This window comes from Ochlerotatus camptorhynchus, unplaced genomic scaffold (genome assembly GCF_037179485.1).
Source record: "Ochlerotatus camptorhynchus isolate MF236.1 unplaced genomic scaffold, CSIRO-AGI_Acam_v1.1 ptg000284l, whole genome shotgun sequence".
Classification (NCBI taxonomy): Eukaryota; Metazoa; Arthropoda; class Insecta; order Diptera; family Culicidae; genus Ochlerotatus; species Ochlerotatus camptorhynchus.
In genome coordinates, this window is record NW_027040773.1 from 3,775,859 (window position 1) to 3,798,470 (window position 22,612).

At 35.9% G+C, this 22,612-nt stretch overlaps 1 protein-coding gene across 6 annotated transcripts in view; it reads right to left on the reverse strand.

The window, feature by feature from the left end:
• LOC135706530 (uncharacterized) overlaps nt 1-22,612 on the reverse strand; it is a 96,866-nt gene that overhangs the window by 63,253 nt on the left and 11,001 nt on the right. For 2 of the 6 annotated variants that reach the window (XM_065228147.1, XM_065228148.1), the window contains exon 1: nt 6,620-7,327. The exons of 1 other annotated variant lie outside the window; for it this stretch is intronic. In XM_065228147.1, the coding sequence (XP_065084219.1) occupies nt 6,620-6,807 (188 nt within the window). In that variant the 5' untranslated portion in view covers nt 6,808-7,327. Of the gene's footprint in view, nt 1-6,619; nt 7,329-22,612 lie in introns of those variants that run through there. 3 more of the 6 variants (XM_065228146.1, XM_065228145.1, XM_065228151.1) reach the window with 2 other exon arrangements.

The following is a 22,612-nucleotide window of genomic DNA, read 5'->3' on the forward strand; positions in this document are numbered from 1 at the left end:
TGTTTATGGTGTGGTATGTGTTCTGGATGCGACCTCGAGAATTCCATGGATCTTGGGTGAAGCGCAACGTGATGGGGGAGTATGACCGTTCAAACCAAGATGACATCATATTATAAACAGCTTTCGGGGACGCCGTTTTATTTGCATAGCTTTGTTGCGTATGCAACCACTCGACGAACACTTGAAGAAATATTATTATTTAAAAAATATTTTCAGCTCTTCAATGATGAAACATCTTTTGAATTCGTTGATGACGGCACATCTTTGGATTTATAACGTAATGATAAGTTTTTTTCCAGCCTTCACTCAAGTTAGATCCGGTTTTTTTTTTTTAAATAACATAAGTTTATTTTCAGCTCGTTGAATATTTGAATAGGGGAAATGACGGCTTCGGCATGCCAGACTATTATCGGCAACCCAAATTGAAACACTGTTTTCACTGGATTTTCTTGCGAAAACACTTCGCTGAGTGCATGCAAACGATTCTTTATGCTTTCAGCTTCAATTTGACTATGTTTTTGCCACTGAGAGGGAGCAGTCTAGCGGGATTTTCTTGAGGTGAAACGCACGCACTACAGGTTGTGGCTGATTTCGAGTTGCCGATAATAGAGCGGCAGATTTGCATGCGGTTCGGGTGGAGCGGTTGCCGAGGAGGGACTGGTTGCCGACAGTACTCGCTCTCACTAGAGAGGTTTGGAGCTTTGTAAAGGCGTTTCGGAACAGTTTTTGACAGTTCTTTCGACTGAGGTTGTTGGAGCGGCTGGCAGCAAAAGATTGTAAACAAACCAATACTGTATATGTGTGCGTTCCTTACAGAAAAAGGCTATAGGAAGAAGGTCGCTGCTTAGGTTGCCGAGAATACGTAAATTCCCCTATGTGACATCATTAGATTTACATAATAATAAAACATTTTTTTCAGTTTTCATTCATGCGGGATGTATGGATTTTAATTATCTATGCTTGCTTTCAGCTCTTCGATGATGAAACACCTCTAGGATTATATTATAATAATCCATTTATATTATTGAACTTTGCATTTATTTTATATTATAAATATTCACTTTTTCAGCTTAGAGATGAACTAGCCTACAGAAGTTAAAGTAAAGTTAATGTAAAGTTAAACTAAAATTAAACTAAAATTAAAGTTAAGTTGAAGTTAAGTTAAAGTTAAGTTAAAGTTAAGTTAAAGTTAAGTTAAAGTTAAGTTAAAGTTAAGTTAAAGTTAAGTTAAAGTTAAGTTAAAGTTAAGTTAAAGTTAAGTTAAAGTTAAGTTAAAGTTAAGTTAAAGTTAAGTTAAAGTTAAGTTAAAGTTAAGTTAAAGTTAAGTTAAAGTTAAGTTAAAGTTAAGTTAAAGTTAAGTTAAAGTTAAGTTAAAGTTAAGTTAAAGTTAAGTTAAAGTTAAGTTAAAGTTAAGTTAAAGTTAAGTTAAAGTTAAGTTAAAGTTAAGTTAAAGTTAAGTTAAAGTTAAGTTAAAGTTAAGTTAAAGTTAAGTTAAAGTTAAGTTAAAGTTAAGTTAAAGTTAAGTTAAAGTTAAGTTAAAGTTAAGTTAAAGTTAAGTTAAAGTTAAGTTAAAGTTAAGTTAAAGTTAAGTTAAAGATAAGTTAAAGTTAAGTTAAAGTTAAGTTAAAGTTAAGTTAAAGTTAAGTTAAAGTTAAGTTAAAGTTAAGTTAAAGTTAAGTTAAAGTTAAGTTAAAGTTAAGTTAAAGTTAAGTTAAAGTTAAGTTAAAGTTAAGTTAAAGTTAAGTTAAAGTTAAGTTAAAGTTAAGTTAAAGTTAAGTTAAAGTTAAGTTAAAGTTAAGTTAAAGTTAAGTTAAAGTTAAGTTAAAGTTAAGTTAAAGTTAAGTTAAAGTTAAGTTAAAGTTAAGTTAAAGTTAAGTTAAAGTTAAGTTAAAGTTAAGTTAAAGTTAAGTTAAAGTTAAGTTAAAGTTAAGTTAAAGATAAGTTAAAGTTAAGTTAAAGATAAGTTAAAGTTAAGTTAAAGTTAAGTTAAAGTTAAGTTAAAGTTAAGTTAAAGTTAAGTTAAAGTTAAGTAAAAGTTAAGTAAACAGTTAAGTAAACAGTTAAGTTAAAGTCAAGTTAAAGTTAAGTTAAAGTTAAGTTAAAGTTAAGTTAAAGTTAAGTTAAAGTTGAGTTAAAGTTGAGTTAAAGTTAAGTTAAAGTTAAGTTAAAGTTAAGTTAAATCATTTTATATTCTGATTATACTCACGAGTGCGTGTGTGTGCGTGTGTGTGTTTTTGTGTTTGTGTACCTATCATAAATCACTACAATCAGCATTAGTTTACCAAAAACGATCCCTGCTGCTGCAAACCTTTCCCCACATCCAACATCCCAGTGATTTCTCGTGGAAGCGCAGAGGATTTCTCGGTTTCCTTCACAGCGAGTATCACGTCAACACATTCCTTCCCATTCCTTATTGGACCTGCATTCGGACACGGCCGGCGCTGGTATTGCTAAACATTAGATCTTCAGTTTTTACACATTGAGGATGAATGTTAGTCCCAAACATCATCTGTTGGTTCTCTGTGTAATTGCAGCTGATCTGGCAATAACAGAGTAGCAACCGTGGGCGGTCAATAATGCTAATGCTAATGCTAATGCATTAAAAGGGCGACGGAACGGCGTCGGTGGTGTAGTGGTAAGCGTGATTACCTCTCATCCCAGCAGGCCTGGGTGACGTAAAGCGTGTAGTTTGCGAGAAATTTCCAGCTGCCTTGGGCCTCAATATGCACACAGGTGTGCGGGGTTATATGGTTTTGTAAGGAGATTCCCAACTCACTGGATTTCCACAATAGATACGGGAACATATTCTATAAAAGGAACAAAAATGTATGTTTCCTTTGTAAGGCGGAGGGGCATCGCGTGATTTCCTGCCCTAAACGGAAAGATTGGAAGCAGCGAGGAGAAAAACGAATGGAAAAAGTAGAAGGGTCTGTGCCTAGGGGCACGAACGGAAGCTTGACGTAAGACCGCTAGTGGACGGAATAAATGTGAAGGTGTGAAGGAGTGGACTATCCACCACCTTCCTACTGCTGCTATGACTGTTCACCATGCCGTCCGAAGCGAAAATGAGCTAATGCCATACAGCAGCGCTCTTTTATATCTTTTCAGGTTAAAGCAGAATGATGTGCAACCAAGTGGTATAAAAGCTACAAAGACTCCTCCCATTATGAGTAGTTTGCTATCAAGTAGCGACACTGACTCTTTTCCTTTTGCGTACACGGCGAATGAGAACGACCCAAATTTGAGTTTAGTTCACTCATAATCGCCAAAAGTGCAGGAACTCAGCGATGAGTAAATTTGTCTCATGGTTTCCTGTGGAAAACCTAAAAAATCTGCCAGAAAATGAGGAAATTGACAAATATTTATTCAGTCTCGGTGTAGTACCAATGGACTGAGTGAATCCGGTCTTTACTTTTTTCAAATTCGGGAATTTTTCCCTGGAAAATCCTGGAAAAACCTGGGAAAAAATGAGGCAAATTTACTCATCGCTGAGTTCCTGCACTTTATTTCTTATTTCTGAAATAACTAAACTCAAATTTGGGTCGTTCTCATTCGCTTGAAAGATATCTCCGCCGGTGGTTAGCGTGATTACCTCTCACCCCAGCAGGCCTGGGTCCAATTTCAGTCGGCGCCACCGGCATTGTTCTAAGGCATAACATCTCTGATCACGCCTTCCTTCAGGAAGTACAGCCGTTGGTCCCCGGTTGAGTTGATGGGTCGATTGGTAGGGTCCAGGTGTGGGAGCTGCCTCTCTGGCATCGGTAGCATTGGAGCTCAGTACGGAAAACAAATCTCGCGTCACTTTTCAATAGGTCCTATCTACATTGATCGATTGTCTTCATCGACACTCTCTTTCGTAAATAACTCGGCTTCACAAATTATTCCTGCCGTCTTCGTCGAATTAGATGCTAGATTGTTGCTTCTTCCATCGAAAATATCCAGCCGTGGCGATTGAAAGTTGATCAAGGTTGATCAAAATAATTTGTACCCCTGCTTCCAGTTTGATTACATAAGCATTTTGTGTGATCGTTGGTTCTGAATATGGACAAACAGGCAGATGAATTCTATTCCTACTCTTTACTGTAATAAGCTTGGTGGCCCTAAAAAGAGCCGTTTTGTTGCCAAAGTTGGTGATGATTTAACCTCCGAAACCAAACAGAGTGCGTCTCTGTCACTTCAAAACGTAGATGACATCCATGGCCGCTTACGCTTGGCGTGTTTAGTGTAGGTGACAGCATCACGGATCTCATTTTTCAGGAACACCTTCAGGACACCTCGTAAATCAGACCGGAGATACGTCAGACACCGCCACGGCGAGCCAGACGACGGATGGTAGTTATCTCGAAGAATTTGCGTTTGGTTCTGAATATGACGATGAGTGTGCAAAATATTACGCAATTCCATCCTCCCTATTCGCACGCGCCCGAGGATTGGAGGCGAATGCCACTTCGAATTGTTTCGTCTACTTACTACTCTCTGACGACTGTGCTGGGGAAGCAGCATATGCATGTAGGTAATTGGTGGATTTGTTAGTTGATTCGACGTTTTTAGACAATGCTGGACATTTAACAGTTTTTCAATAGTTTCTTGTTGAAAATCAACATTCGGAAGCATTGTTATCGATGCGTAGCCATATTTCTGATCGATTGGTGATAAAATTATTGAAATTGGACCAGGGGCATCTGAGTTATTAACGTTCAAAATCTTTCTTAATTTGTTACATGTTCCATTTTCGGTTTTCACAAAGTGTACCCCCATATAGAAATCAAAGACGTAGTCCTACGTCAAAAGAAAACAAACAACGGAATGAGGAAGAGACATACACTGATGTAAAAAAATCCACTTGCTTATTAAAAGTTGAGAAAGGAGGAATTTAATAAAAATCGCTATTTTTAGGGGCCACCCTGAGTACTTAACAACCAGTATAAGTCGTGAACCATCAGAGATAGTTAAGTATTAGTACAAGACACTGAAGATAGATTTAAATTGAAATTACATCAGAGATAGTAAAAAGCTTTCTTCAGAAAAGTTGCTTCAAATAAATTGTTTTTTTTTTTTAAACTTTGACAAACATTGTGTCGGTATATCTTACATAAGTGAAAAAATGCTATTTAGAACTCACTAATCTTAAGGGTCAACCTAATCTCTTGCACATTAAAAGAATGGCTGAAGTAAAAAGAAATACTTTCATGAAGATACTCTTTTTTCTCCCCAAAAATAGGGTTCTGAACCACTGTGAATTTCAAATATTTGTATTTTACGGAGAATTTACGGAGATGTAGTGATTATCATGAATGCTGTCAAAAACTGTTGGAGCACATTTTTACTAAGGGGTTGATCAAACTTATAGAGGTTTTCCTAGTATCATAATAAAATTTTTCAAAAGATTTCAAATAGATTGGGTTCTCGTAAACGCAGAGGCCCGATTAAGGCAAGGCTTGCGCTTCTATAGCTTCTGAGCAGCCCGAAACTGCTGGAACCGATGAACTTCGAGGTTTTGGGTGTTCCAGTAGATTGGAAAGTTTTTGCACTGTAGAATATTCCTGATTGCATATGGAATGGTTTCTGGAGTTACAGGGTGTCGAAAAAAATAATTCTGATTTATCCGAATGTCACAAATTCCTGGAGTTCTGGATATTCCGAGAATTTCTGGAAATCATAGTTAAGGAGAAATGAGAGTGACTGAAGCACCGAGAGTCTCAGGATGCCGTGAAAAATTTTTTCCTAAATTTCACAGTTTCCAAGAGATCCTGATTGTGAAAACTGAAGATTCCGGAGAAATAAGAGTGGCTGAAGTCCCGAGAGCTCCAGGACTTCGAAAATAGTTGGTATTTCTCAGAGTGTCACAGATTTCTTGATAGCTAGAGTTACGAGAATATCTGGGAATTGCACCACCTAGGATAGCGTCTCAGGAATTTCAAAAGTATTTTAGACTAGTTTTTAAATTGAAAAGGGTAGTTAAAATTTTACTCAAATTGCGTTTAAAGTTTGGTAATTTGTAATGAATTAAATTTTAAATGTTGTTGAAATTTTATTAAAAATGGATTTAATTTATTTCTAATTAAGATTCTGATTCTGATGAATTCAATGTGTTTTATTAATATGTATGTACAATTATTGTAATGTTTTAGTTTTAGTATGTTACAAATTAAATATATTTTCTAAATTTTGATAGAATTTGTTCGGCAATGTTTGCAAGGATTACTTAATATTTATAATTCAGTCTAAAAAATTAAGAAATTTGTTAGGTAACAACAAACGCCCCTATGAGAGCGTAAGGGGCTAAATAAAGTCCATGAGTATCGATAATAGAGCTGACGACGTAGAACACCCTACATGGACTCATTTTTCACAGCCAATCGAATTGACCGAATTTGGATTCCATATAATAAAGTTGCATCAGTCAGTAAACAGATACGGAATTAGCATCACAACAGACCGCGGAATAGTCTACTGCAAACACAAATTTAGCTTTTAAATGATGAGTGAACGAAAACCCACACCGTGTGCTTTATGACTCACTGCGCGATCGCAAGTTTTCCCACAATTATCGATGAACCACGCGCTTGGTGGCCGCGCTGAGTGCCCAGCCAAGCCATGACCGAACTCCATTACTCACTTGTCTACGAAGTCGAATCCTTTGTCTTCTTTCACCATGTACGCCGGATACGATTGCAGTATCTCATTCGCTTTCCCATTATAGGAGCCCAGCAGCTCGCGGTACTTGGAATAGACCAGGCTTTTGAGCTGTGGATTCGCTGATGCACTTCTACCCGACTGCGGACCCGGTATGGTTTGCGTAGCCATTTGTTTAATTGTTTTCAATTTTCTCGCGACGGTTGTTATTTTTAAACGAGGACTTTAGTAATAACTGTATCTTATGTCACGCTGTACGGTTACCAGCTCCGATCACATATGCATCATTTTTGCACTAAATAAACAATGTCACCAACCGTAGTTTATGGTAATATGACATCAGCTCACTCCTCCTCCGCTAAAACTAACTTCTCACTGAAGCTTTAAACATATGAATCAAATCACTTAACAACGAAAACAACACACTCGGTCTCTGCACTAATGTATCAATACATTTCAAGACCAAAAACCACGTCACAGAAGGGGAAGCCGAATCCAGGCATTCCTTAAACGATAAGTACGTTTGCGTTCAAGAATCCGCAGAGAAAAAAAAACGACCCCGGAGAACGACACCTCGAAAAGGAAGTCCACAAATTCCGCAGTAATTACAGCCAACCGTTCGACTAGACGTTACTTTCCGAACTGAAAATCTTACGCCGTTGGCTTCAAGTCACAAGCCAAGCGATATGAGAAATGTACTAAATGCAGACTTGAAAAGGCAGCAGCAGCAGGGCATGCTGCTGGAGAAGAGATCGAGAGTGAATCAAGTTTCAAAGGCACCATCAGGCCGAGAGCCTTAAGTTGTTCCTACATACACGGAGGGAAGTTTTCCGCTGTGGCTGGTGTTGCCCAAGGGAAGACTACGAGCCATGTGATGCCATCCGTGCAAGTTGTGTTTACTTACGTGCGGAATATCTTTCCTTCCGATTTGCCATTTCCAGCATGGGTGAAGAAACCTTCTCGCGTGAATATCAAACCGATCGGAAGAAGTGGCGGGTTTAAGAGAGAAACGGAAAAAAGATGCAATTTATGGCGTTTAATTACAGAATGTTCCTCGTTTAGTTGATATGGTTGGCGCTTTTCGAGTGCAGTTGGAGGAATTTTAAATTGTGCAGTTACAAGCTGTGTGTGATCTTGATGTACGTATACAGTTCTGGTTCAATTTTCTCCAACTCTAGCTGTTTGGTTGACTGCGACTTTTTTTTTATCTCGCATATTGTTTTGATAGGGATTCAGATTTTAATTCATTAGTTTCTACATGGAGTGATTTATGATTTCAATGTTCATAATTTAATCCACAGGAAATCCTTAATTAAATTAATTAAGGCAATTGTTAAGTTATAATACAAGTGCCATGCTGAACAATTTAATTATATGTTAGAATTTAGAGAAATAAAATGCAGCAGACTGGTTCAATTGCATAGACAATCAAGATTATTCATATTTAATAGTGTCACTATGACGATGAAGATTTGTTGAGCCATTGTACCCTACAGGTGAACTTTTAACTGTCTTCCCCTAGCTCTTGAGAATTCTAGAATTGCTATAGATTGTAGATCCCCCTCATCTGAACCGTCTATGTAAAGCTCATGGTGGCCACTGAACCGGGCAAACCGGGAACTAACCGGGAATCGAAAACAACCTGGAAATAACCGGTAATTTGATTGGATCCTTAAAATATCTCTTCTTTGTTGTACCTTAATCGAATTATGTGATCAATTATTCTGACTCCGGTACCTCGAATATTTCCCTCAGAATCTTGACTATTTCTTCAAACCCAGATTTGTTTACTTATCCATACACACTTAATTTTTCTGCCGAGATTCCATCGGGCGAGTAGTTCTGCGATTTATTTTGCTGAAACTCAGAGAGAGCAGTGGAGAAAGCACAAGTCTGATAATTGCAACGCTCGTGGTTCGAATCCGCCTTGCAACCCTTTTACTGTTTTTTTTAGACATGATTCATTTCACTCACTAACACACCCCGCATTTCTCTTTCTCCATTTCCTTGCATTGGACCGCAGCTCGGTATATCTCATCCTCCGTTCATGCGGTCTCCACATCCTGCGATGATGAATTCCTCATTGTTGTAAGTAAATCTTACATCCCCTGGTTGGGTGTAACAATCGAGATTTTTTTTAAATTTGCACTGGGAAAACCAGGAAAAACCAGGAATTCCACAATCAACCTGATCAAAACATATCCTGAAACTTTTCCTAAAATTTGAGCTCATTTAGTTGCGATCTCTTATTGCACTGGCACTTTATATAGAAATTTCTATGGGATAAGTGAACTTTGTGTTCACCTCTTCCTAGCCTTGCGCCATAATGATTTAGGGCTAAATTTGGTATCGGTAAATATGGGAAATTTTCTCCGCAGCAACTCATTAGTCAAATAGGAATTTGATGTATTTTTGACATGCTCCACAAACTGATCAGCAGACCACATTGGTGTATTTGGCTCGATTAATTATTATCAAAATGTTTTCAGTTTCTAGGTCAATTAACAACTCATTTTCTTGACGTTCGCCCCCACATGCCTAATTTGGTTCAATTGGCTTGATTAGTTCTCGAGTTATGCAGAAATTTCTGTTTCATTTGTATGGGAGCCCCCCCCCCCCCTTACAGAAGGGAGGGGTCTCGAACCATCATAAGAACCTTCCACGGCCCCAAAAACCCCTGTATACAAATTTTCACGCCAATCGGTTCTGTAGTTTCTATAAGGGTCAGACAGACAGACAGACAGACAGAAATTCATTTTTATGTATATAGATAGATAGATAGATAGATAGATAGATAGATAGATTATAATACTATCATTAGTAAAGCAAACAAAATGCTAGGCTTCATCAAAAGGTTCAGTCATAATTTCGAAGACCCATAAACTATTAAGCTATTATATACCACATATGTAAGGCCAATTAATAATTTAATGCATAATAAATAATTTTTATGCTTTATTGATTGTGATAAGACTCGGCTTTGTCCACCGAGGATGATCTTGAAACAAGGAAAAAATGTGTTGGTAAGTCTTCATCTATGTGATTCCTAATCTTCTATTCGTTGTTCCATAGTTTGAAGTGGTTAAGACTAGGGTTTTGATACATGGTCCTTATCGGTGTCATTGCTTATTTTTATTGCTAAGGAATCCAATTTTGACTGACAAAGGGGCGTGCCTTTGGAGGGTGTTCCAACACTCCGAAGGTTATAAATAGCGGGACCTTTCATTAAGAATCGATTCCTTGCGATGAAGGCAAGAATGACAACTGTGAAAAAATCGAATAATCATCATTTCTCAATAGCGATGGAGTAATACACTAAACTAAGGATACGGGATATACTGCAATAGATCAAATTACTGGTCGCAGTGGGTTTATGTCCCGAACAGAGGAAAAAAAAAAGATATCAACGAATCAATGTATGCTGAAAACGGTAAGCAGAATTATTTTGCTCGATATTTAATCGGGTGAGTCATTGTTCTCCACACAACGAAATTGGCAAATCAAACATAGCATTATTCATGTGCCCACGTCGGTTGAAACCTATGGGATGGGATGATTCATTCAGCTTTGGGTTACAGTTGTTGCAGATTTTTATTGTATTGATATAGCTAAAGAGTGACTTCTTAAATCAGCCGAAAATCGCAACATTTACTGAAGCAGCCGTTAATCTTTATTGATTTAACTGAAACATTTCAGCTATTGATTTAACTGAGTCTAGCAGGGCAGGTCGAATGCCGATCATTTTAAAATCATGGACGTCAAATAGCTGTCTAAATACTAACAATGGGTCTCTTATAATTGAAAATTACGAAGATAGGGAAAATGACTCTAGTGTTGGCCTACACACTATGATTTTTTTACAGGAATCAGTATTTTTTTACTGGGTTTTTGAATTGCTGAAAAAGTCGGTAAAAATTCAAATGACCGTTATCCGTAAGGAATCAATGATATCGACCAATTTTATTTTCTATCATTAAATGGGGTTAACAGAACTAAGTATGTACAAGTTCGGAACAAATTTACTGATTAATAAAGTTTCCAAAGATTTTTAAACTTTTACCGAACAGTTCCGTAATTCAAAAACTCAGTAAAACCGTACTGACTCGATTAGTGTGTATGGATCTAAGATTGGGCCCATCGCTAAAAATCTGCTATCCTGTTATCCATGGTTATCCATGGAATACGATCTACCCTGAGTGCTTTACCTAATTTCTCTTACACTATCACCTTGGCTTGGGTCCCTTCGCATTGCTCTATACCGGGTAACGAGAAAGCTGACTCGCTGGCTAAGGTGGGCGCTATGGAAGGCGACATCTTCGAACGACCAACTGGCAACAAAAGTGGAATGATGGTGATTTGGGAAGATGGCTACACTCTATTCTCCCACAGGTGTCGAACAAACCATGGTTTAAAGGGTTGGATAAGGACCGAGACTTTATCCGAGTCATGTCTAGGCTCATGTCCAATCACTTTTCATTAGACTCACATCTTTATCGGATTGGGCTGTCAGGCAGCAATCTATGCACCTGTGGTAACGGTTACCACGACATCGAGCATGTTGTTTGGTCTTGTACTTTATACTACACGAAACGAAAATCAATTATTTTATTCATGAGTTCCACTTATACATTTTTGCCAAAACATCAGCCTTATACATTCCATAAGACAAACCACATAGGTCCTATAAGAATGCATAAAAGGTATTTGTGACCGCTTATACATTTCATTTGACACATGATCCTTATTAACTTTTTGCAAGGCGTCTGCTTAGTTGACTTATACATTTTATGAATAATCAGCAATAGAAATTTTCCAAAAGGTATAAGGAGCTATCTATCCGTGTATGTTGCCAGATATGAGTTGTGTGAATCCCTTATCCCACCCGTCAGAGAAGTTCTGGCTAGCCGCGATCTCGAATATATGTTGATTTACAATTTTCAAAAACGGGCCGATTTGAGAATTTAGGAGCCTTTAGTAGTTTTTTTTATTGATGTGTCAGTCCTCTCATCGTTCTCCCAACATAGCCCCTTTTTATTTTTCGTTTCAGTTGTCTCATCAATTGTCCATTCACCTTTCGAGATTCAGAACACTTGTCCTCACTGCAGTGCTTCTCCCACGTACATTCACCAATGCAACGGCGACGGAGGTTAAATCGACAATTCACCCCCATGTACCTTATCCCAAGTCCACGTCCAACCTGTTTAAACATGGTTATCCTTAACCTTGAGTAAGCCGAGTCATAAGACATATTGTGAATATACATTGAATACCGGCTCCACAAAGTTAACACAATTGAGCCTTGACAAATAAATGATATTAAATTTTTTTTAGATCGGATAACATGTTCACAGATTCAGCCAATCGAATCCTTCATATTATAGGTAGGTTAACTGCAATCAACTGGTTCACGAAATTTCAGACTAGTTCAAAATCAAACTAATCAAGCGTTGTCATAAAAATAACGAAACGGTCACATACACAACATAGAGCAAATTTCGACTGAAAGATAATTTCCTGAGGCAACGCTGCGGACGAACCGTACCCCACAACAACGAGTGGAAAGTTGACAAATACTAGCTGTGCTCATCATCGGGGACCTATGGATGTAAATCTGTTACGTAATTTCATCTCGCCGCTCGAATAAAAATAAGCAAGTGGGCAGAAGCTGGGTGCTAGTCAAAAATTTACGACTCTAGAACAGACCAATGTTAACCGAATGTTTTTACGCGTTTATCACGAAGTTCACTAGCTATAAAATTGCTGTAATTCTCGTAATAGCAAAACACCACCGAGATATTAATTTTAGATCCATTGACTAGGATTGAAAACGCTTCTGGTAAGGAATAAATAAGATGACCACTGAAAAGCAAAATTTTCTGCATCAAGCAGGTTTATCTACTGCTACAGCTACAGCTAAAACAATACAATAATTCATAGTCAAGCACTATCTTCTGCCTACACTGTAGAAATATACGAACGATATCACAAGATCTCTATCTAAACAAGTTGCCACCGTAACAGCAAAACTTCAACGCAGCTCGAGAAACGGCATCGTGAAAATTGCGAAATTCACCATTCACGTGTCAGAGGCATCTTTCGAAGCAGGAAGAAGATTTAGCCAGAGGTTTCACACCGCCTGGTGTGTATCTGATGCCGAACCGCTCGGCGCTGCTTAGGAAAGTGTCAAGTTTCCTCATGGACCTATTGGAAAAATCCTGTTTTTGGCCACTCCGTCTACCATTACCGACAACGTGTTTTCGAGACCCGGTTGAATCGATTATGTGCGAGATTTCATTGCATCTTAGGTGGTACCTAGGTATTGCAATGCTTGATGGGTGCGAATAGGAAAACTAGTTTTGCATTTGTTGTAGGACTATGCGCGTACACACCACACCGGGTTCGACATGACGTGATTGAAAAATAATCAAGGAAGCAATACGGCTGCAAATTACTATGCGTTTCCAACTCACTAATGAATTTGATAAATCTGTGCCCCGGGTTCGGTCGCAGAAGTGTGCTATTGCGTGATGTTGGTTCCGTCAGTCGTTTTCCCTTTTTTAGGCAATAATGCCAAGAGGAGGTAATAAACGGCTCATATACGACGGAAACTAGGGAAATCCATCTCGTGATTGCGCACGGTGTGACTTACGTGGATTGTAACATATGGCGTAAAGTGTAGTTCATTTATAAATTAAATAAGCAGGTTCTCTTATTACAGCAATTCAGTGGATGGATTTAAAGCCTTTGACATCTACGTGGTTATAATAACAATAACAGTTGGTTAGGTTTTTCGTCAAGCCAATCTAACGAGTTCGTAAAATAAATAATATAAAAGAAGAGAAACCATCTGGAAAACCAAACATGGTTCGCAATCAAGCTTGCAAATCCAGAGTGATTTGAGATTTGGACTTAATTGCTTTTGTAAACAAACACGTCAATCGCCGATTTCTCGTGAATAAAAGCTCAATCTTGTAAGCAAGCTATGCCAAAATGATAGATGAATAATTCCTCTACTTCATAGTTTAGGCATAAATTAGGCTTTCATTCGTGAGAAATCGGCGATTGACGTGTTTGTTTACATATGCAATTACGCCCAAATCTCAAATCACTCCGGAAATGTGTTGAGTTTCCCTAGAAATATCATTTATTTTAGGTATTGAAAAAGTTCAAAGAAACAATGACGGCTCGATAACCTAAAAAGCAAAAAATATAGAAGGTAAAACATTGCAAGTAATTTTGGGTAAATGTTGTTTTTTTTTTTTCATTTGAACAACCAAAATGACCTTCTTCAATATTTCTATATTTTGAATTATAAAGCTTATGTAAAATGTAATATTCTGTTAAATTTTGAAGTTGGACACTCACAAATAAACAAAACCCGTCAAACAACAACTTTTGGTAAAATTTTTGAGGTTTTTGTTTAAAAACAATTTTGTGACATTTTGCACACAAAGCATTTGTTTGGACTTTCAAATTCGTTTTCTATGCATATATTTATGCATTTTGTATTAAACATAAAGAAAAAAACGGAAGCTAATGCTCTATGGTCTTTGTTAATTTTTAAGTGCCCAGCTTGAAATTTTCACAGAGGCTAGCATTTTTTTTACCTTCTTCATGGAAAATATCCAAAAGTATTGATGAGAGTATTTTTATTTTATTTAAGTTTTTAACACCCTTTTTTCTATTTTTATCTCAAAATTACTTGACATGTTTTCCGCGCATATTTTATCTGAAAATAAATTATTTTTTTCCCACAACTTTGCAGACGTCATTTCGATTGAAAGTGACGTTTTCGAGTTATGATTTGTTTAAAAATATCAAATACGCCGTTTGAAGTTTTTTTTTAGGTAATTCAAAATCGCCGAATTTTAGCTCAAATGTGAAGGATTGACCACATCAAACAACTGGACATAGTTTCATGCAAATCGGAGAAGGTCGAGTCTGATTTTTTTTATTTGGCCTGGAAATGCTAGCTGAATGCAATTGAAGACTAAGTTTGTGAATGTTATGAAAATTTTCTTCATTGAAATAAAAAGCTCAAAATCTGGAGGCGCGCACCTTATGCACTAAATAGTCTAACGACACATGTTGGATCAAGGCGATAAATAAGTATACTAGAACCACAGACAAACAGACATAACACTGGCAACTTGTTCATCGAACACGCATTTAACGGTCATATTAAAATGTTTTTAGTTGGTAGTACCGCCACCTGTGGCGCGCATAGTCAATAACCCTTGCGTTTGACGTTTGCACACTACCGCCATCTGTTCAGCGTACTACCCATCGAAGTATACTCAACAGATGGCGGTAGTGTTTTAATGACGATGTTTTATATTGAAACATATTCAATGTGCTATGTCTGTTTGTCTGTGCTAGAACGATTTCAAATTAAATGAGTTTTGGACGCTTGCTACGGGATTTATAATTCAACTGGTATGAATATCATACATCTTATTTTCAAAGTGTATATATTCCCATTAATATACATGAACGAGTTTGTATAACAAATTTTACGAAATGTCTTGGAAAATTGGACAACAGGTATTTTTTGTGAATTTGAATCTTTTTGTTTAGTCTGATTGTCATTGAAAGTATCCTAGGATTTCTCCAGAATTCTTTTCAAAATTTCTTCGACCAATCCTGAAATTGTCCTGAAATTGTCTCCACAACATTCTAGGATTTCTCTGCAGCACACGCTAAAAATTAACGTTAATTTTACAATTCTCTTCAATTTTTTTTTCAAATCTCTAAAATCAATTTCCAATGCTATTTTTTCCAACGTCTTGAATAATTTAACCCAATTTTCTTCAAAGAATTCCCTTGGAGTTCTTTTTTGAATAAGATGCACAACATGCTTGTGTTGCAGAAGACTGAACGTTGTTGGACTGCTTTGGCATGATTTTTTTTTTTACTTTATTAGAGAGATTTTTAGCCGTTGGCTAGTTTATCTCTAAGCTTTGGCATGATACCCAAACATTGTATAATGATGATTGAACTAAGATCCTGGATGGATCCAGGAATTTTTTTTATGATAATTAATAAGAAAATCAACATTATTGCAAACTAAATTCTATGAGTTTCCTTTTGCAGGGATTTTTTTTAAATATGGGGCAAAGAGAATCCCATTTTTCTCTAGGGAAATGGTTTACAGACTGTGCTTAGCCGAGCATTTTAATAATTCTTCGTGGTGTTGCTCTTACACTTGATATATGGTAAAGCAAAATTAAAATTACATCCAACAGCCAATTCAATATTCCATATCACACCATTGATATTTTAGTAGAAGCCATTGAATCGTAAAAACTGTTCTTTTTCTGGAGCTGGTGTTCACTGAATTTATGTTATTTTTTTCAAATCCTAGATTGTATAAAAATCTTAAGCTACATTATGTCATTACTTTGGATCTTCATACAAATTTTAAGTCTCTTAGTCTGCAAAATTCGGGGCCTAGGAATTTTTTCGAAATTTCAAAAACATCATCAAATTCCCAAATTTTGAAAATAGGTTTTCTAGGTATTGCAAATATTCGTAAGTGTAATAGGTTTATTTTTTTTCGTGATCTAGATCATTAAATCCGATTTCCAAAATCTTGAAAAAAGTTCGAACACTGAGATTTTAGAATTTCTGCTTATTTTAATCTTTATTTATATTTTGTTTTTTTCTATGTGGGCTCAAAATTTCCCAATATTATACAATTTGTTTATCATTTTTATTTTTAATGTTTGGAATCTCAACACTGTAATCCCCCATTCGTGAGCAGCAGGGATGAATCGCTTTTTTTATTTTTCAGTTAACCCCTCTTAAAAAAGATAGTTTAGTGCTATTAAACTCCCTATCAAAATTCAAAATTTCCACACCGCAGAGCCACACTCTGTGTTTTCAATGAGAGCGCTCTCGAGTGCACCTTCAGTGAAAACACAGAGTGTGTCTCTATGGTGCGGATTGCATTTTAATAGGGAGGTTAATTGCACTAAACTATCTTTTTTAAGAGGGGTCAACTGAAAATCCAACTGGATTTTACGTAAGCATTCTATAATAAAAAAATAATGAAAAACCCCCAAAAGAGCTATCCATCACTGGTGAGCAGGCCTGAAAAATCATTCATTTTAATTTCGTGCATTCATTTACATTTATTTGCCTATAACTTTATTCATCAACAGAATTCCGTAATTTGCTATCACTGTAAAACAATAACTAGTTCTTCCTGCTAAAGTTCGTCATGCATATGTGATACAGATTTGAGTTATTGATAAAAGTATTAGCTAATATTAAAACTTACAAAAGCTTCGGTTGCTGAACAAAGTTAGAGGCAAATTTATGTAAATTAATGCACGAAATTAATGTAAATGATTTTCCATGCCTGGTCGTGAGATCTTCTGGATTCTACAATCATGATATTTTTGTTAGCGCTGACATCAATAATGAAGTTTTCTCGGAATCTTCAATATTTTCCTGCGTAGAAAATTTAAGTTCCATAATAAGGAATATTTCCAAATTCTAGAATAAAAAAAAACCTAACTTATATATTGAAATATTCCTTAGTTATGTTTTTATAAGCCTGAGAACTTAAAAACACCGAAATCCGAAATCTGATATGAAACTTTGCAAATTATATGCGCTCCACAATTTTTGAATGTTTGAAGTCTGGAACATAGAAAAAAATAAAAGCCCAGAATTCAAACCTAGGGCCATTATTTCAAAAATCCTAGTTCAGTCTGAATCCTCAATAATTATCAAAATGCCACTACATGTTGAAAATTCTATTAATTTCGGGATCTTAAAATAGATTAGTAAACTAAGGATCATATCATTATTTTTCTTTGCCCAAAGCCAATGTTCCAAAATATTGAAAACTTGTTTAGGTTTGACTTTTCATGTCCAGAACTCAAATATCAAATATTGCAACATTCTGACCCTTTTATAGAAGTCTGCAGTGATTCACCAATAATTTGTGACACAATCTACGTTGGTTTTGCATGTTCTTTTGACAGTTTGTGTACTGTAACTGAAAAAAAGAATAAAGTGTTCCCTAAATATTATTGCAGATTTGAAAAGGGTAGCTACAATAAAATGATGAAATGCTCTTTAACCGTGGAAAATGCTCTTTTGCTGCGTAGCTACTCAGATTTACTGTCCTGCCCGTGTATATTTAGTCGAGGAGTGGAGTGACGAAACAGCGTCTAGAATGAGCATCCATAAAGCTTCTTTAACAATTTTCTTAGAAGCTTCACCTGAAAGCTTCTTTTAGAATTTTCTCAAGTAGCTTCTTAAGAAACATCTTTTAGAATCTTCTTTATAAGTTTCTTTTTAAAACATTTTCTTTAGAATCTTCTTTTAGAAGCTTTTTCTAGACGCTTTCCCGTCACTCCGCTCCTCGGTAGAAGAACATTTTTTTCAAGGTTGAGGAAGCATTTTCATTGTTTAAATATTGCAAAATCTACTTTCTCATTTAGAAAGTGCGTTAAATTTCCCATAACAATTGATCAAAAGTTTCCGATTCAGCGCATAACGTTTTGATCAGTAGTTGTTGAGTAGCGTAGTTGAGAAGTGCAAAACTGATCATTGATTGAGAATGTTTTAAAATCCCTATTCTCGGGCACTTTAAAAAAAAAAACTTTGCGGATGATTCTTAGGAGATGATTAAGAAAATTCAAAAGAAATCCTGAACAGTTCCACGGGAAATAATACGGAAAATCAGGAACAGAAAATACTTCAAGCTCTGTAGTTTTTTGAGCTTCTCTAAATTTCACCTAGTTATGATTATTGTAAATAATCCATATCCTATATAATCATTTGCTACGCCCGAACTCTCTACAATTCTCACAACAAGTAGTCACTTAAATTCATCTCTATGATTCTGTATAAAACACCCTATGGAAACCTGCTAGCCCCTAAGAGTTAACACGGTATTCGATTCCGAATGGCTCTGAAATCTCACTCATCTTGTGAATCCCCTGAAATTTTCCTATAAGCTTCGAATATATGCCAAAAACATCCATGAAATTCTGTTCAAGATTTTCTTGAAATACTCTTCGGAACTGTTCTCAAAATTCTCAAAATTGAGTAGTGTAGTTCAGAAGCGCAAAACGTTGTAACGTCGTGCAACATAGTTGCTCACTAAATCATTTTGAGCTACTCAAATTGTAAACTTTTGGTCCATTTTTATAGATAACTAGCTGAGTGTGCTCGGGATTCAATATTAGCTTGAGTTTATGCGTCGGTTCAAAAAAGCATGCTATATTTTTCTGTTTCATTTGCATACAAATTTTCACGCCGACCGGTTCTGTAGTTTCCGAGTCTATAAGGGTCAGACAGACAGACAGAAATTAATTTTTATGTAGGTATATAGATTTAGAAAGATGCAATAATATTTGATGGAATCTTTTCATTTGTTTCTAATACAGTACAAAAACTGTCAATAAATCAGGCAAAAACGTGGATACATCCTGGTAGAATGTGTCCTTTGTAACTCTCCTAAGAAATGTCTAGGAATTTACTTTGAACTAACCTTAGAATTCCCTTATTCCTTAGAATTATCTTCTGAAATTCCTTGAATCTCTCCAAATAATTATTTCCTCTCCAGGCTCCGTAGCTTAATGGATACCGTTTCCGCTTACTAAGTAGGAGGTCGGGAGTTTAATCCCAGGCCCGTCTTTTTCCTGGCATTTGTCACTTTGCCTTATTATGCCCCACTAGATTAAAAAAAACAGGCTACTGCTTTACTGATCGCATCGCTTACCAATTTGAATCCTGATCTACAGGGTGCGTGACGAATTTTTGCAGTAAATGGCATATTTGAGAAAAAATACACCAGTTAGTTATTCTAGCAATGAATTTTGTGCGATTTATTTTCTTTCGCAACATATGGAAGTTGTAAGTAAATTTATTCAAAAAAATTGCCTTCCCTTTCGACGACTGTAGTTAGACGCTTCCGGAAACTGCAGTATGCACGTTTTAAAATGTTTCGATCCATAGATGTCATCACTGCCTTAATTTTAGCTTTTAGCGACTTAAGTGTGGTGTGAGGGGTTCTATTGGTATCCCGTTGGACGAAGCCCTATACAAAATAATCCAACGGATTGATATCGGGACTGCTTGGGGGCCAAATTTCTTCCTCCCAAATATACGAAATATTTTCCGTAAGCCATTTCTGTGCTTTATTAGCAGTATGAGCAGGTGCTCCGTCTTATCACTTTCCCAAGCCTTTTTTAATATTACACACTGTTCTTTCAGACACATTTACCGGCCGAATTATTTCTTTCATGCATACTCCGGCGCGCAACAAAGCGACAACTGCTGACAGATTGCTCTCTTGTTTCGACATCTTAACGTTTACTCTACATTGTTTGTTTAAATCTTACACTTAACAGTATAAGCTATCCAGTGCTGCCAAATATATTTAAATCATGATGCACAAGCATGAGAAATTACTATTTGAAATTTACTGCAAAAATTCGTCACGCACCCTGTACAGTGAAACCCTGAATCAACCCGACCCACTACACAGCAAAAAAAAAATATTTTAATATTACATCCAAGAGGATGTACTTCAATCATGTCGAAAATCTCATGTAATTTTTATGGCCACACAAATAAAAAAATGCAGCGAAAGTAGCGTAATGTCAGTTCATGCACTGTATTAATGATAATTTTGTCCTTTTTGTCATGTAATATTACACCATATTTTTGACACGATTGAAGTGCATCCACTTTGATGTGATATCAATATTACACTCAGGTCTTTTTTTACACGGGGATACGTAAAAAAACCTACGAGATTTTAATTTTTCACATGCTTAAAGGTTTTTAAAAAATCAGATTTTGATGCCGTTTGTAATTATAGCATGCTATGGTCCATATAGACATATTTTAAAAATTTCTGTATTTACACCAAAAATTGTGATTTTTTGTCTAAGTATGCCATTCGATTACCTATAGCTTGAAACGGATAATGTGATTGGAATCAAGTCGATTTGTTGTATCGTTGTCGAGAAATCGTTAAAAACGTACCGTATAAATCGCGAAAAACCGTGTAAAAATAACCGTGTGAAAAAAACCGCGTAAAAAAAACAGTGTAAAAAAAGACTTCAGTGTATTTTTTTGCTGTGTAGGACAACTTTCCTTCCCGTGGCAAATGTGGAGATGCAAAAGTAAACTCGGGCTCTAGCAACAACGATTGTCGAACTAATCATCCTTTCTCTCCCTAAAGACCGTGAGAACGTGACTGGCGTTGGTACTGATCTATGGATGTGATGGAAATCTAATCAAATGCTCCATCTGTGTGGTTCTCTTTACAATTTCACTAGTTCTGATCAGTAACGGAGTAGCAGCAACAAAGAAAAAAGTCTGAATTCTACTGGTGATGTATACATCCATGTATGCAAACATTTATTCATGTAAACTTCCTTTTCGCGTAAACTAGCAATTTGTAAGAAATATTGCTTACAAAGATGGACGATTGCAAATATTCAATGAAATGTCTCATTAATTTACACCATCTATAATGTAAACTTGTATGATATATGACGCTCCATTTATGTGCATCATAGTGACATAAATTTACACATTTTTTTCGAGCTGTGTACGACGTGCACAAAAAAAAATGTTTCAAGCATTTCAGAACAGGTTTGTAATAGCAGTTCTTAGCATAGACTGCAGTGTACAAGTAAGTTTTTCCAGAATGCATATTTTTGTATAAAACCTTTACTAGACGCAATGCATTTTGGGAAACAAACTTAACATAAAAGTTACATAACTATTTAAAAAAAAACTTCCAGCAACCACATTACAGAATCTGTTCTTGTCACGATACATTCATGCAAATTTGTAATAGAATCTTACATTACCTAATCACGAAAGAATTAGACAAATTCATTGCCAAATAAAAAAGTTATAGTCTTTCAAAGTATCCTGATAAGATTATTAATTTTTCCTTAAAGTTCGCCTGGAATTCTAATCACAATCAAAAATATTATATCATTTATTCAGAACATTAAACTGTCCTTCAGTATCCATACAAACCTAAGTATTTTTAGAATGGATAATACGAAATTATTCTTTCTGGGAAAAGTTGTTTGTACAGTCCATTGTAGAGAGGATGTAGGAAATCCATTCTTACATTTGATGATTAATAAATACAAATATTTGAATGATTTTCCAAGTCGGAACAGAAGAAGTTTATGGCCAGCCCTTCAGAATATTTTAAAATCCTGAGATTTAGATAACATTAGAGATATTGAAATGGAAATAATTTTCTGAATTAAGAGATTTATCATATCTGTTTGGTCTTGGCCAAGTTTTCCAAATTCTAAAATTACCAACATATTTGAAAGCTCGTTTAGTTAATATGCTACTGATTTTTTGAATCTGAATACCGCGGTTGATAATCATGCAACTGAATCTCTTGCTAAAAAATAATGCCAGCGTTGAAATAAACTTTTTCGTTTTGGTTCAGCTGCTTGTTTCAAGTTTTAATATCTTTTGAATTTATTTGTTATTGTCTCATCTCTCGCTAGATTTGAATGTGGTGTGAAAAAACTATAAATATTCATTTGTTCCGGTCTTATGCATTATAGACCTTAGTGTAAATAATGCATTTCGATGTCAGCTTATTGTAACTGTGAATAAGAGTTCCCCATCGCAAGCAAAGCGAATATTCCCTTACCTATTTGTGTTGATAGTTTGCATGCGTGAATTTTTATTCGCCCGAAATCGGTGGTGAATGATATTGTTTACAAAAGCAGTTTCATCCTTTTGAAATGTCTCCGAGAATTTTCCATCTTATTATACATTTAATTGAACATCGACGGAAGTATTATCGAGATGTGAGAGACTAATTTTGAATTGCTGCATTTTGAAAACGTACTAGAAATATTATTTGTTTGAAAATAAGCACCGATCTAAATTTTCAACAAATTTAATTTGAAATATTTTATTGTGACTTTTCCCGTTATTCGCTGGTGAAAATAAAATC